Raw genomic sequence first — 12,038 nt, forward strand, 5'->3', positions numbered from 1 at the left:
GACAAGTTAACACTTTATCTCAAAGCATTTTTGGTAAAGGATATTCAGACCTCTGTAAATTAAGGTGGCGTCTCATATCACTGGGGTAAAAATGGGCTGCTTATTATTTTTATTATTATTATTGGAACAGCAAGATTCACAGAAAGAGAAAGGTCTTATATCTGCTGGTTCACTTCCCAAATGTCTGCAGTGGCCAGAGCTGAGCTGGCACCCACAGGATACAGGGTGCCAAGGCTTTGGGCTGTCCTCCATTGCTATCCCCAGGCCACAAGCAGGGAGGTGGGTGGGAAGTAAAGTAGCTAGGACGTGAACTGGCGCCTATATCGGATGCTGTCACTTGAAGGTGGAGGATTAGCCTGTTGAGTCACAGATTTTTAATAGTAAAAAAAATGCTGGGACAACTGCATAGCCATTGGTAATTAAATCCGTATCTCACACCATGTAAATAAACTCCAGATGGGTTAGGAATCTAAATGTAAGAAGTGAAACCATATGAGTTCTAGAAAAAAACATGAATAAATTTCTCTTTAACTTTGACATTAGCAAAAGCTTTCTAACTATGACTCAAAATCAGAAGCAGTGCAAGAAAATATAAATTTGCTTAAGAATTTTCTTACAATTTGCATGTCCAAAAAACATATACAAGAATTCAAAAGAGAACTGACACATATGTCATAGAAAAAAAGAGTAAACTCTTTAATATATAAAGAACTCTTAAAATTGAGAAACAAAACAACTAAAACTCCAACAGGAAAGTGATTGGGGGTGGGGAGACCATTTACCCCATCCCTCTAAAGATTGATTACAGTGGCATTTATGCAAATGATCAAATAGTTACACTCACTTGGGATCAGAGGAATACAAAATAAAACAGCACTGAAATACCGCTCCTCATCTATCAGGTTGACAAAAAGTTCAAATATTCTACTGGCGGTACTGCACAGGAACACATTGCTGGGAAAGTACAAGTTGATGTCATCCTCTGGGGCACATTTGAGCAGGCTTCACACCACATCCAGGCAGTAACCTCGTGAGAGGCAGTGGTACTTGTGGGAACTTACCATGAAGACATACTTCAACAGTAAGAAAATACAGACACGCGGTCTTATCGCAGCATTGTTTATAAAAAATGGACCATTGTCTAGGCATGGGGTATGGTTTGAATGAAGTTGCATGCATCTGTGTAACAGTATATTCTACTGTGAGGAAGAACTGATTTGGAGTCATTTCCAGGGTGTGTAAACTAAAAAAATTTATGATATTGCTTTTCATGTCAGCAATAAGAGACTAGGAGATGTACACATGTCTGGCTCAATTTTTTGCAAAAGAAACGAAGATAAACCAGGAACCATACAGGTGGGAAAAGAAGAAAGTGAAAGCAAATTGATGGGGATAAGTAAGGATGGACGCTTTCTGGAAGAGTCCTTTTGCATAGCTTTGGGTGTTAGACTTAGGTTTCACATAACCAAGTAAATAACTAAAATCAGCAATGTGAAGGAGAACCCCAAGATGATGTACAGTAGTAAATGAACCTAACTGTATTACATGTGAACAACATAGCTTAACTAGATGGTGAGGAAGAAAAGAACTAACCTAAGTCAATGGAGAAAATAGTACAAGGATGCTTCACAAGTTCTTGGCGGCCAGGAGGGAGAAGAGAGTATTTTGGTGCAAAACATATTTTGAAATCCATATATATAGTCATCAAATAGTCAATGGAAATTTTGTATTTTGGAAAACTATGGATTTCAGAAGAACTTAAGCTTATCTTCTAATTCCTGTTTTTTTATTTGAGAGTCAGAGATGGATAGAGAGCTGTCATGTGCTGGCTCATGGCCCAAATGTCCCCAGCCGCTGGGGCAGGGCCAGGCAAAAGCTGAGGTGTAGGAGCCCCATGCACATTCCTGGATAGCAGGGTGGATACATGAGCCATCTCGTGGGCTGGCCCACAGAGTGCGTGTTAGTAAGAAACTGGAATTGTGTGTGGAGCCAGAACTTGAACCAGACACTTCATGGGTGATTCAAGCATCTCACTGTTTTAGCTGCTAAACCAAAAACCTCCACAAGTTTCTTCAAGTACCATTGTGTTTGACTGCAAACTGTAGGCTATAGAAAAAAAAGAACATAAAAATTATACTTTCATTCATCTGTTTCACAAGGATATGGGGTAATAGTTACGGAATTATAAAATGGAGCCAATAAGTGAATGCATTTTGGATAATAGCAGCAAAGTTTATCACTGTGGGAAAGGGACAAGAAGGAGTAGCATGAACCCTGAGGTGCTGGGTTGACATCTGAGTTGTTAGTGTGAGAGTTGGGTAGGCGGACAGCTGTGCACTGTATTTGCTAATTCTGATCTCCCAGAGGGGCTAGAGATAGCGATACCCAGGAAGCAGTAAGCATTCCTAGTAGCCACATCTTGTTTTCTAATTAGAATTCTCCACTAAAAGGTATCAGGTCTCCTTGGGGAGAAGAAATTAATTCCAGGACTGAGACAGAGAAAACAAAAGATAAGCCTATAACATCCTGTGATTTCATATCAGAAAATAAGCAGAGGGTGGTGCCTTGGCCCATCTGCGCTGGTCTGGAGTTCCCAGCTGCTGGCTTTAGCCTGGCCAGGTCATGTTTGTTGTAGCCGTGTGGAGAGTGAACCAGCAGATGGAATAGCTCTGTATGTGTCACTTCTTCTTTGATGTCCTGCCTTTCAAATAAGTCTTTTTTTTTTTTTAATGTAAAGGGCCCACCTGATAGTACGGTCACCAGCATCTCCCTGGAGGGCGAGCTTCTATCCCAGCTATTCCACCTTCCTGGTATGCGCCTGAGAAGGCAGTACAGGACCGGCCACGTATTTGGGTCCCTGCCACCATGGTTGAAGACCAGAATGGAGCTCCTGACTTCCTGGCCCAGAGCTGACTGTCGGGGCGCTTGGGGAGGGAAGCAGCAGGTGGAAAGCTCTCTCCCCCACTCTTTGGCTCTGCTTTCCAGGATTTGGAAAGCGTGGAGGCAGGGTAGAAGTACTCAGCACCAAAGGCCAAACTGAAACAATTCAACTAGAAGATAAAAAATCATGCTGGACTAGTTGGACTAGAATAAAATACATGTTCATGAGTCCACACTGGCATGAACGAAGGAATTCTACTTTACAGGAAACTTTATAGGAAACTTCAGGCAGCATCCACAGAGGGAAGTCAGAAGCAGAACTTTGAAAGGAGACAGACAGCGTCATGGCATAGTCTAAAAATCTTTTCCTACGATTTTTAGTAATTGGAAATGAAAAATCATTGGAGACACTCAGCCTAACCTGACCAGGCAATCAGGGTTAACATCACCAGTAACACGAATATCAGCTTTGTTTACTCCCCGAGACTGTCCTGAGAACACAACCATCATTTTCTGATACACTTGCCAAAAACGCTTGACCTCAGGGCTGGTGTTGTAGTATTTTAAACTGCAGCTAGCAGTGCTGCCATCCTGCCTTCTGTCCAGCTGTCCTGCTTCCAACCTGTTCCAATTTGATGTACCCAGTGGGCAGCAAGGATGGCAAGTGCCTAGACCTCTGCCACCTATGGCAAGACCAAGATGGTTCCTGGCTGCAGCCTGGCTGGTACCTGTTGCAGCCATTTGGGAAATAAACTAACACGTCAACATCTCTGTCTCTCCCTTTCAGTCTAATCATGAGGAAGCTTTTTTTTTTTTTTTGGCTCTCCTCCCTTCCTCCCCTTCCCCTTCCCTTTTCCTGCCCCACTGAAACAAACCTCCTAAGATTTAAAAAAAAAAAAAAAAAAAAGATTTATTTTTATTGCAAAGTCACATATAGAGAGGAAAATCTTCCATTCACTGATTCACTCCCCAAGTGCCCACAACGGTCAGAGTTGCACCAATCCGAAGCCAGGAGCCAGGAATTTTCTCCAGGTCTCCCGCACAGGTGCAGGGTCCCAAGGCTTTGGGCCATCCTCCACTGCTTTCCTAGGCCACAAGCAGGGAGCTGGATGGGAATTGGAACTGCCGGGATTAGAACCAGCGCCCATATGGGATCCTTGCACATTCAAGGCGAAGACTTTAGCTGCTAAGCCACTGCACCAGGCCCTCATGAGGAAACTGTAGTCTAAACCAAATTGAGGCATACTTTGCCAAATAAATATCTATGAATTCTCCTTGCTATTCTTCAGCTTTTCTGAGTCCAAAAATTATTTCAAAATTATTCTTTTTGTTTGTTTTAAGACTTGTTAGTTTTGGGGCCCAACATGGTAGCCAAGAGACTAAAGTCCTCTCCTTGAACGTGTTGGGATCCCATATAGGCGCCGGTTCTAATCCCGGCAGCCCCACTTCCCATCCAGTTCCTTTCCTGTGGCCTGGGAAAGCAGTCGAGGACAGGCCAAAGCCTTGGGACCCTGCACCAGGCGTGGGAGACCTGAAGAAGCTCCTGGCTCCTGGCTTCAAAATGGCTCAGTTCCAGCTGTTTATGCAGTTGTTTGGGGAGTGAACCAGTGGATGGAAGATCTTTCTCTGCATCTTCTTCTCTCTGAAATTCTGCTTTCTAATATAAATTAATAAATTTTTTTTAAGATTTATTTTTATTAGAAAGTCAGATATATAGAAAGGAAGATCTTCCATCTAATGATTCACTCCCCAAGTGGCCACAACGGTTGGTGCTGAGCCAATCAGAAGCCAGGAAACCAGAGTCCGCTCCAGGTCTTCCACACGAGTGCAAGATCCCAAGGCTTTGGGCCATCCTTGACTGTTTTCCCAGGCCACTGTTGTCTAGCAGGGAGCTGGATGGGAAGCAGAGCTGCCAGGATTAGAACTGGCGCCCATATGGGATCCCAGTGTGTGCCAGGCAAGGATTTTAGCCACTATGCTATAGCACCGGGCTCCCAGAATTGTTCTTAATGGCTTTTTTTGTTTTTAAAGATTTATTTTCATTGCAAGTCAGATACACAGAGAGGATGAGCGACAGAGAGAAAGATCTTCCGTCCAATGATTCATTCCGCAAGTGACCGTAGTGGCCAGTGCTATGCCAATCCGAAGCCAGGAGCCAGAAACCTCCTCCAGGTCTCCCACGTGGGTGCAGGCTCCCAAGACTTTGGGCCGTCCTCGACTGCTTTCCCAGGCCACAGGCAGGGAGCTGGATGGGAAGTGGAGCTGCCGGGATTAGAACTGACATACATGTGGGATCCCAGCACGTTCAAGGCGAAGACTTTATCCGCTTGGCCACTGCGCCAGGCCTGGCTTATTTATTTGAAAGGCAGAATTGCAGAGAGAGAAGAGACAGATTTTTCATCTGATGTTACACCCCTCAAATGGCTGTGAAGGCTGGGCTCGGCCAGTTTCCTGAAGGAATCTCATGCTATCTGTCTGGGAATCCAAAATGGAGTTGGCATCACCTGGCCCAGCTCCAGACTAGGACAGACATTTGGGGGATGAAGCGGAAGAGTCATCTCATTGTGTTTTCCTCTGTCCCTCAGATAAACACTTAAGAAAGTTCTTTAAGAATGGAAACTAATTGTGTTGATTTTGCAAATAAGAGTCATTTTTCTTAAAGTTTTTAGTTGTGTGGCAGGTATTGAGCTAAGCGTATTCCAGCCTGAATTGTGGGTCAGGAAGCTGAGGTTTAGGAAAGATGCGAAATTGTCCCAGGACAGACGTTTCACGATGTGAGCTTGAGCGTGCTCCGCCCAGGTGTTTGCTCTTAACCTCTCTGGCAACTCCCTCTGAATGGGAAGTTTCAAGAGGCTCGTCTCTCCCCTTCAAGAAAAGCTGTGGATTAGGGTGTCTAGTTGATATTCTAGTGAACTATTCACGCTGCAGCACAGTGTTGTCCTGAAGTGCAAAATGATTGATATATGAAATACTGAGTTTTCCAGCAACTGTATTTTAAAAAGCAAAAAATTAGATTGATTTTCGTTGTGCTTGCATTCACGTGATGTGTGCACAGTATTTACACATGGAATCGATAAAAAGATTAAGATATTTTTATCTTTCCACACTGCATTTGCAATCTGGCATGTGTTTTATTTTTATATGTTGTCAGTTCTCAATTCCATGGTCAGATCCTTAGCCACTGTGACTAACTCTTGCTTTATTGTCTAATAGTCCTGGATTGTGAGATGTGCAAATTATAACATACTCTAGGTCTTAGATTTTTCTTCCTCTTTTCACAAATACTTGCTAGTTGACTACTTAGGTGTAAATTTGATTGAAATTTTAATTTGGAAGTAAGAATTGTTTTCAGTTTCCCAGTAGGTTCTGTTTCTATTGCTTATATAGATCCAAGGTTAAGATTTATATTGCCTACTGCCGGTAATTCATGGCAGCATTTGTCTTTTGGGCCTGAGCCCGTGAAGCCAGGTTTTCCTATACTTAGTCATCTCATGGCTCTGTTGTCCTGAAAGTCCTTTTAGGTTTTTCTTGGAGTTGGGTCATCCCATTTCTCAGTTGGTGGCTGAGGTCTCTGGTCTGAGGGGAAGGCGTTGTCATCTTGAAAGGCAGGATAGTTGAAGATGCAGTGCCAGGACCAGTTGTCATAAGCTGCCTTGCTGCACAGGCCAATCTCATTTGAAGACATCAGCCTTAGCAGTTGTCAGCATTTTTAGAAGCAGTGGGTCTAGTTTCTTTCTGAAATCTTGTTGGCATCAGAAGTAGAGCCCAGGAAATTGCTATGGTTTTCCTGGATTTTCTTAGACTCACCGGAATATGTTTTCTTTCAGAATTTGGTGTTCACCTGGCAGAGCTGACTGTGGATCCTCAGGGGGCACTGGCAATCCGTCAGGTAAGCCTAGGCTGGCCCAACATATAAATAATTTCCCTTTTGTGGTCATGAAACTCCCTTACAGGAAGAAGAAAGAGCAATGCCATTTTATAAATCACCTGTGGACCTGGCGGCGTGGCCTAGAGGCTAAAGTCCTCACGTTGAATGCACTGGGATCCCATATGGGCACCAGTTCTAATCCCGGCAGCTCCACTTCCTTCCAGCTCCCTGCTTGTGGCCTGGGAAAGCAGTCAAGGACGGCTTCGGATCAGCATAGCATAGCATCGGCTGTTGCGGCCACTTGGGGAGTGAATCGTTGGACGGAAGATGTTCCCCTCTGTCTCTCCTCCTCTCTGTATATCTGACTTTGTAATAAAAAAAAAATAAAAAAATAAATCACCTGTGATTTGTGTCAGATTTAGGCTTAATTGAAATATCTCATGCCATGTGTATGGTTTTTAATATGCAGAAAAACCTTTTTCTTGCTGTACTACTTGATGCGTTCTCTTCGCAGCTGGCATCCGTCATCTTGAAGCAGTATGTGGAGACCCACTGGTGCGCGCAGTCAGAGAAATTTCGGCCTCCTGAAACAACAGAGCGGGTAAGGATAATTCCTTGATGAGTCTACCTGTGAGATCCTGAGGGGTTTGAGAAATTAGGCTGGGGTTAATGTTGTGGTGCAGTGGTAAAAAGCCACCTGCAATGCCAGCATCCCATATGAATGCCAGTTTGAGTCTCAGCAGCTCCACTTTTGATCCAACTCCCCCCAACAAAATGCATCTGGGAAAGCAGTGGAGAATGGCCCAACTTCTTGGGTCCCTGCAACTGTGTGGGAGACCTGGAAGAAACTCCTGGCCCAGCCATGTTATAGCCATTTGGGACGTGAACCTGCAGATAGAAGGTGTGTGTGTAACTTTGCCTTTCAAACAAGTAAAATAAAGTTTAAAAAGAGGGGCGGGGTTAGGGCCCGGAATAGTAGCCTGATGGCTGACGTCCTCACCTTGAACATGCCAGGATCCCTTATGGGCTGCCTGTGGTCTGGGAAAGTAGTCAAGTAATCCAGGACAGCCCAAAGCCTTGGGACCCTGCATCCGCATGGGAGATCCAGAAGAGGCTCCAGGCTTTAATTTAAAATGCAGCTTTATAGAGAGAAGGGGAGAGAGATAGTCCGTCTTCTGGTTCACTCCCAAAATATTCACAATGGTCAAAACTGAGTTAATCCTAAGCCAGGAGCCAGGAGCTTCCTTCACTTCTCCCACATGGGTGCAGGGATCCAAGGGCTTGAGCCATACTCTGATGCTTTCACAGGTCATAAATAGGAAGCTAGATGGGAACTAAACCAGCTGGAACAGGAGTCAGTATCCATATGGGATGCTGGTGGTGCAAGGTAGAAGATTAGCCTTTTGAGGCACCACTCCAACCCCAAAATAAATTAGACTGAGGCCAGAACTATGACACAGTGCGATACACTTCTGCTTGCAGCACTGGCATCCCATAGGGGTGCCAGTTTGAGTCCTGGCTGCTTGCTACAATTCCATTTAACTCTTACTTATGACCTAGGAAAGCCATAAAGTATGACTGAAGTCCTGGGATCCCTACACCTACATGGGATACCTGAAAGAAGCTCCTGGTTCCCAACTTCAGATTAGCTCAATTCTAGCTGTTGGAGCCATTTAGGGAATGAACTAGCTGATGGAAGACCTTTCTCTTTGAAAAGAAAGATCTGACTGTCAACATTTTCTGACAACATGGAGCAGGCTAAAGGCAGGAAATTGGTGCCTGGTGTTGGGGGTGCTGCAGACAGGGAGCCTGAGTGGCAGACAGGCCTGTGTTGGGATTCTGGTCTGCTTTTCACAGTCTGTGAGATCATCGAAATACTAAACTTCTAAGTTCCAGTTTCCTAAATCTCTAAAATTATGGTTAAAATACCAACTTCAAAGAGTTTAGAATTAAGTGATATTTCTACTTAATACAGTGCTATACAACCATTCCGACCCCCCTAGAAATTTGGGGGTATAAAGTCATATACAATCTTGGCCATCTGAGTTTTTGATGATTATGGACATGTTTTGAAACTGTGGTGTCCAATATAACTATTTGCTACATGTGGCTATTGAGCACTTTAATTGATGCTAAGGAAGTATTTTATTTAATTTTAAACAATAGCTAATGCAGTTGATGGCTTCTGTAATGGATAATGTATCTTGTAAGTGGATTACTAGTCCAGTTTATATGTAGAAGTTTCCTGTGGATGTGTAGTGCCTGGTGTGCATTTTTCCAGTACTAGCCTCTGCTTCTCATTTAAAACCTGATCTAATGGCACACGTGAACTTTTCTCCTCTATAGGCAAAAATTGTCATCCGAGAACTGTTGCCCAATGGATTGAGAGAATCAATAAGCAAGGTACGCTCCAGTGTGGCCTATGCAGTGTCAGCCATTGCCCACTGGGACTGGCCCGAAGCATGGCCCCAGCTTTTCAACCTGCTCATGGAGATGTTGGTGAGCGGAGACCTAAATGCTGTCCACGGAGCCATGCGTGTGCTGACAGGTACCAGGAGCCTTTCCCCTGCTGTGTGCTGGAGTGGGAACCGCTCTCAATACTTCTCCTTCCTACTAGTGTCTTACCCCCAGGCTCTCCTAGGGAATGAAGTCGGTATAGTACTATTTCTGCTACCATGCCTTGCCACATAAGAATACAGCAATAGCACAGTGACTGCTAATTCAGATTTAGAATTCACTTTTTGGCTTTACTAGGATCCTGCGGGTCTTCGCTTACTCTTTCTTTTGAGGAACGGCGTACCTTTGCTAAGTTACAAAATTTTGGCAAATCAATACAGTTAAAATAACAAAATTGTATGTCTTGTTGGAGTCATATGTTGTAGTACTCAATATCACTCCAAAAATACCATTGAAGTACCACATCAAACACTGGTTAACAGAGCAAGTTATTTTCTACAAATTCACGTCCTTGGAACCTCTACACCTGTGCCTTGGACAACAACATGGCTGCCAAGTCTCCTGGCAGCTATCCTGCAGTGTGCACGAAGAGGCTTTTCTGTTCACTCTGGGCTGATAGGCCAGGCAGCGTGCTGATGCGTGGACACGACACTCACTTCAGAGGATGCCTCGACTCTAGGAACCCTGCATCTTTCCTGAACTGTGTTCCAGGAACACAGCATTTACCCAGCCCCTCTCAATGCAGACATTTGATAAGTAAGCCAGTTCATGTGAACACAGATGCCCTGTCTCCCTCCCTTCACCTCTTCCATTTTCCCTGTCTCATTCTACCTCTCAAATAAACAGGAAGGACAGAGCTGGTGTAGGGGCACAGCAGGCCCAACCAGCACCTACAGCACAGATATCCCACATCAGTGCTGGTTTGAGTCCTGCTGCTCCAGTTCTGATAATCACTGCACACTGCTACTGTGCCTGGGGAAGCAACAGAAGGTAGCTCAAGTGTTTGGGTACCAACCACCCACTTGGGAGACCTGGAAGGGAGTTCCAGGCTGCTGGCTTGAGCCAGGCTGGTACAGCTGTCTGGAGTCTGAACCAACCAGATGTTAGATGCCTGTGTCCATCCCTGTGTCGCCCTGTACCTTTTTTTTTTTTTTAAGATTTATTTATTTTTCAGGGGGTGGAAGTTTGAGGGGAAATTCCAGTCTGTATAAAATTGTAACACATAATTCAAAAATTCAAAATAAATATATATATGTAATTTTTTTTTATTGGAAAGGCAGACACACAGAGAGGAGGAGAGACAGAGAAGAAGGTCTTCCGTCCGATGGTTCACACCCCAAGGAGCCGTAGCAGCTGGAACTGAGCCGATCTGAAGCCAGGAGCATCTTCTGGGTCTCCCATGCGGGTGCAGGGCCCCAAATCTTTGGGCTGTCGTTGAGTGCTTTCCCAGGCCACAAGCAGGAAACTGGATGGAAAGTGGGGCCGCCAGGATTAGATCCGGCGCCCATATAGGATCCCAATATGTTCAAGGCAAGGACTTTTAACTGCTATTCTATCACGCCAGGCTCCCTGTAACTCTTTAATAATACTTAATTTTAAAAGTGTTTCTTACTAGGTGTGGGAATTGCAGACGTCTGAGCAGGGTGGAAGCAGGCAGAGGAGGTGGGGGTAAGGAAAAATTCCCACCCTCCCTCCTGGGACTGCAGAGCAATCAGATGCTGCCAGATTACTTCAGCATCAGAGAACAGCATCACCCCAGGAACTCTTTAAAATAAACAAGTAATTAATTTTTTTTAAAGGAAAGGATCTTTCCCTTTTATGCAAATAGTTTTTACAAATCTGACCTGTATCTTAACCTGTTTTCTTGTGACTTACTGGCTTACCCAAAACGTGTTTTTGCCTGGTAGTGAATGCTGGTTCCGTCCTTTTTGAATCACAATCTGCTGAACTTGGCATCCAGGCCAAAATGACTAGCCATGTGATATTAACATCAGATGATATCAATATTGTGTCAAAAGTAAGTCCTTGCTCTGTTGTTTTGAAGCTCCCCCTTCACAAGGCCCAGCTGCCTGTTCTGTCCGCTGTATTACCAATTGCCTGTGGCGGAGCTACAGCTTTTAGCTCAGATACATAGCAAATTTAGATGGACATTTCCCTGCTTGGATTTTCACTTCCCTTTCCTTTGCTTCTCCTCTATGACTTAATCTTCAGGTAAATTCATATGGAATCAACCTTCTGGTTTTTTTCTGAACAATTTCATGTGCTGGGGTCTCATCAGCTTCTCTACCAAGGAAGGAAACCTTTTCCTTCCCAGTGCTCCAATGCAAAGTTCAGCTGTGAACCTGACCAGGGTGCTGACTAAGGAAATCACTGCTCAATGAGATCACTTCGCCATCAGCTGTTGGGGAAATATGTGTCCTTTGTAATGGAGTCACCAGGCGTGGAGTAGGTGGCAGCCAACTCCATTCCCGGAGAGCTACTCGGAATATTTTCAAAAGAAAGCAGACTGTTGTCTGACAAGGGAACACAGGCACACATGAAGGCCAAACCAGCTGGGAAATGGGACTCCTCCTCCTAAGGGATTTTTGAGGTGCTGTGCCATCCTCTAGTCCAGCTTATGTATACTATAAAAGAGATGGAAGGCTCATGGGATGAGGGGAATGCAGACACAGAAACTGAGGCTTGGAATACACAGAAGGTTTTTGATCTCAAAAAATTTTGGAGATTGAGATGTTGCTAAATTGAGGCTGCCAGGAGTGCTTGAGAGGCCAAAATGTGATTAAGTGCTTTATTAGAATTAAATTATATTACATTCTTCATAAAATTTATCATT

General features: G+C 44.3%; 1 protein-coding gene across 3 annotated transcripts in view; it reads left to right on the forward strand.

Annotated features, from left to right (window-relative positions):
- Positions 1 to 12,038, forward strand: part of IPO9 (importin 9) — a 48,629-nt gene that overhangs the window by 6,766 nt on the left and 29,825 nt on the right. For all 3 annotated transcript variants that reach the window (XM_040985434.1, XM_040985433.1, XM_040985435.1), the window contains exons 2-4: positions 6,708 to 6,769; positions 7,263 to 7,349; positions 9,095 to 9,296. In XM_040985434.1, coding sequence (XP_040841368.1) covers positions 6,708 to 6,769; positions 7,263 to 7,349; positions 9,095 to 9,296 — 351 coding nt within the window. The remainder of the gene's footprint in view (positions 1 to 6,707; positions 6,770 to 7,262; positions 7,350 to 9,094; positions 9,297 to 12,038) is intronic.

Source organism: Ochotona curzoniae, unplaced genomic scaffold (genome assembly GCF_017591425.1).
Source record: "Ochotona curzoniae isolate NIBS_2020 unplaced genomic scaffold, NIBS_Ocur_1.0 contig_430, whole genome shotgun sequence".
NCBI lineage: Eukaryota > Metazoa > Chordata > Mammalia > Lagomorpha > Ochotonidae > Ochotona > Ochotona curzoniae.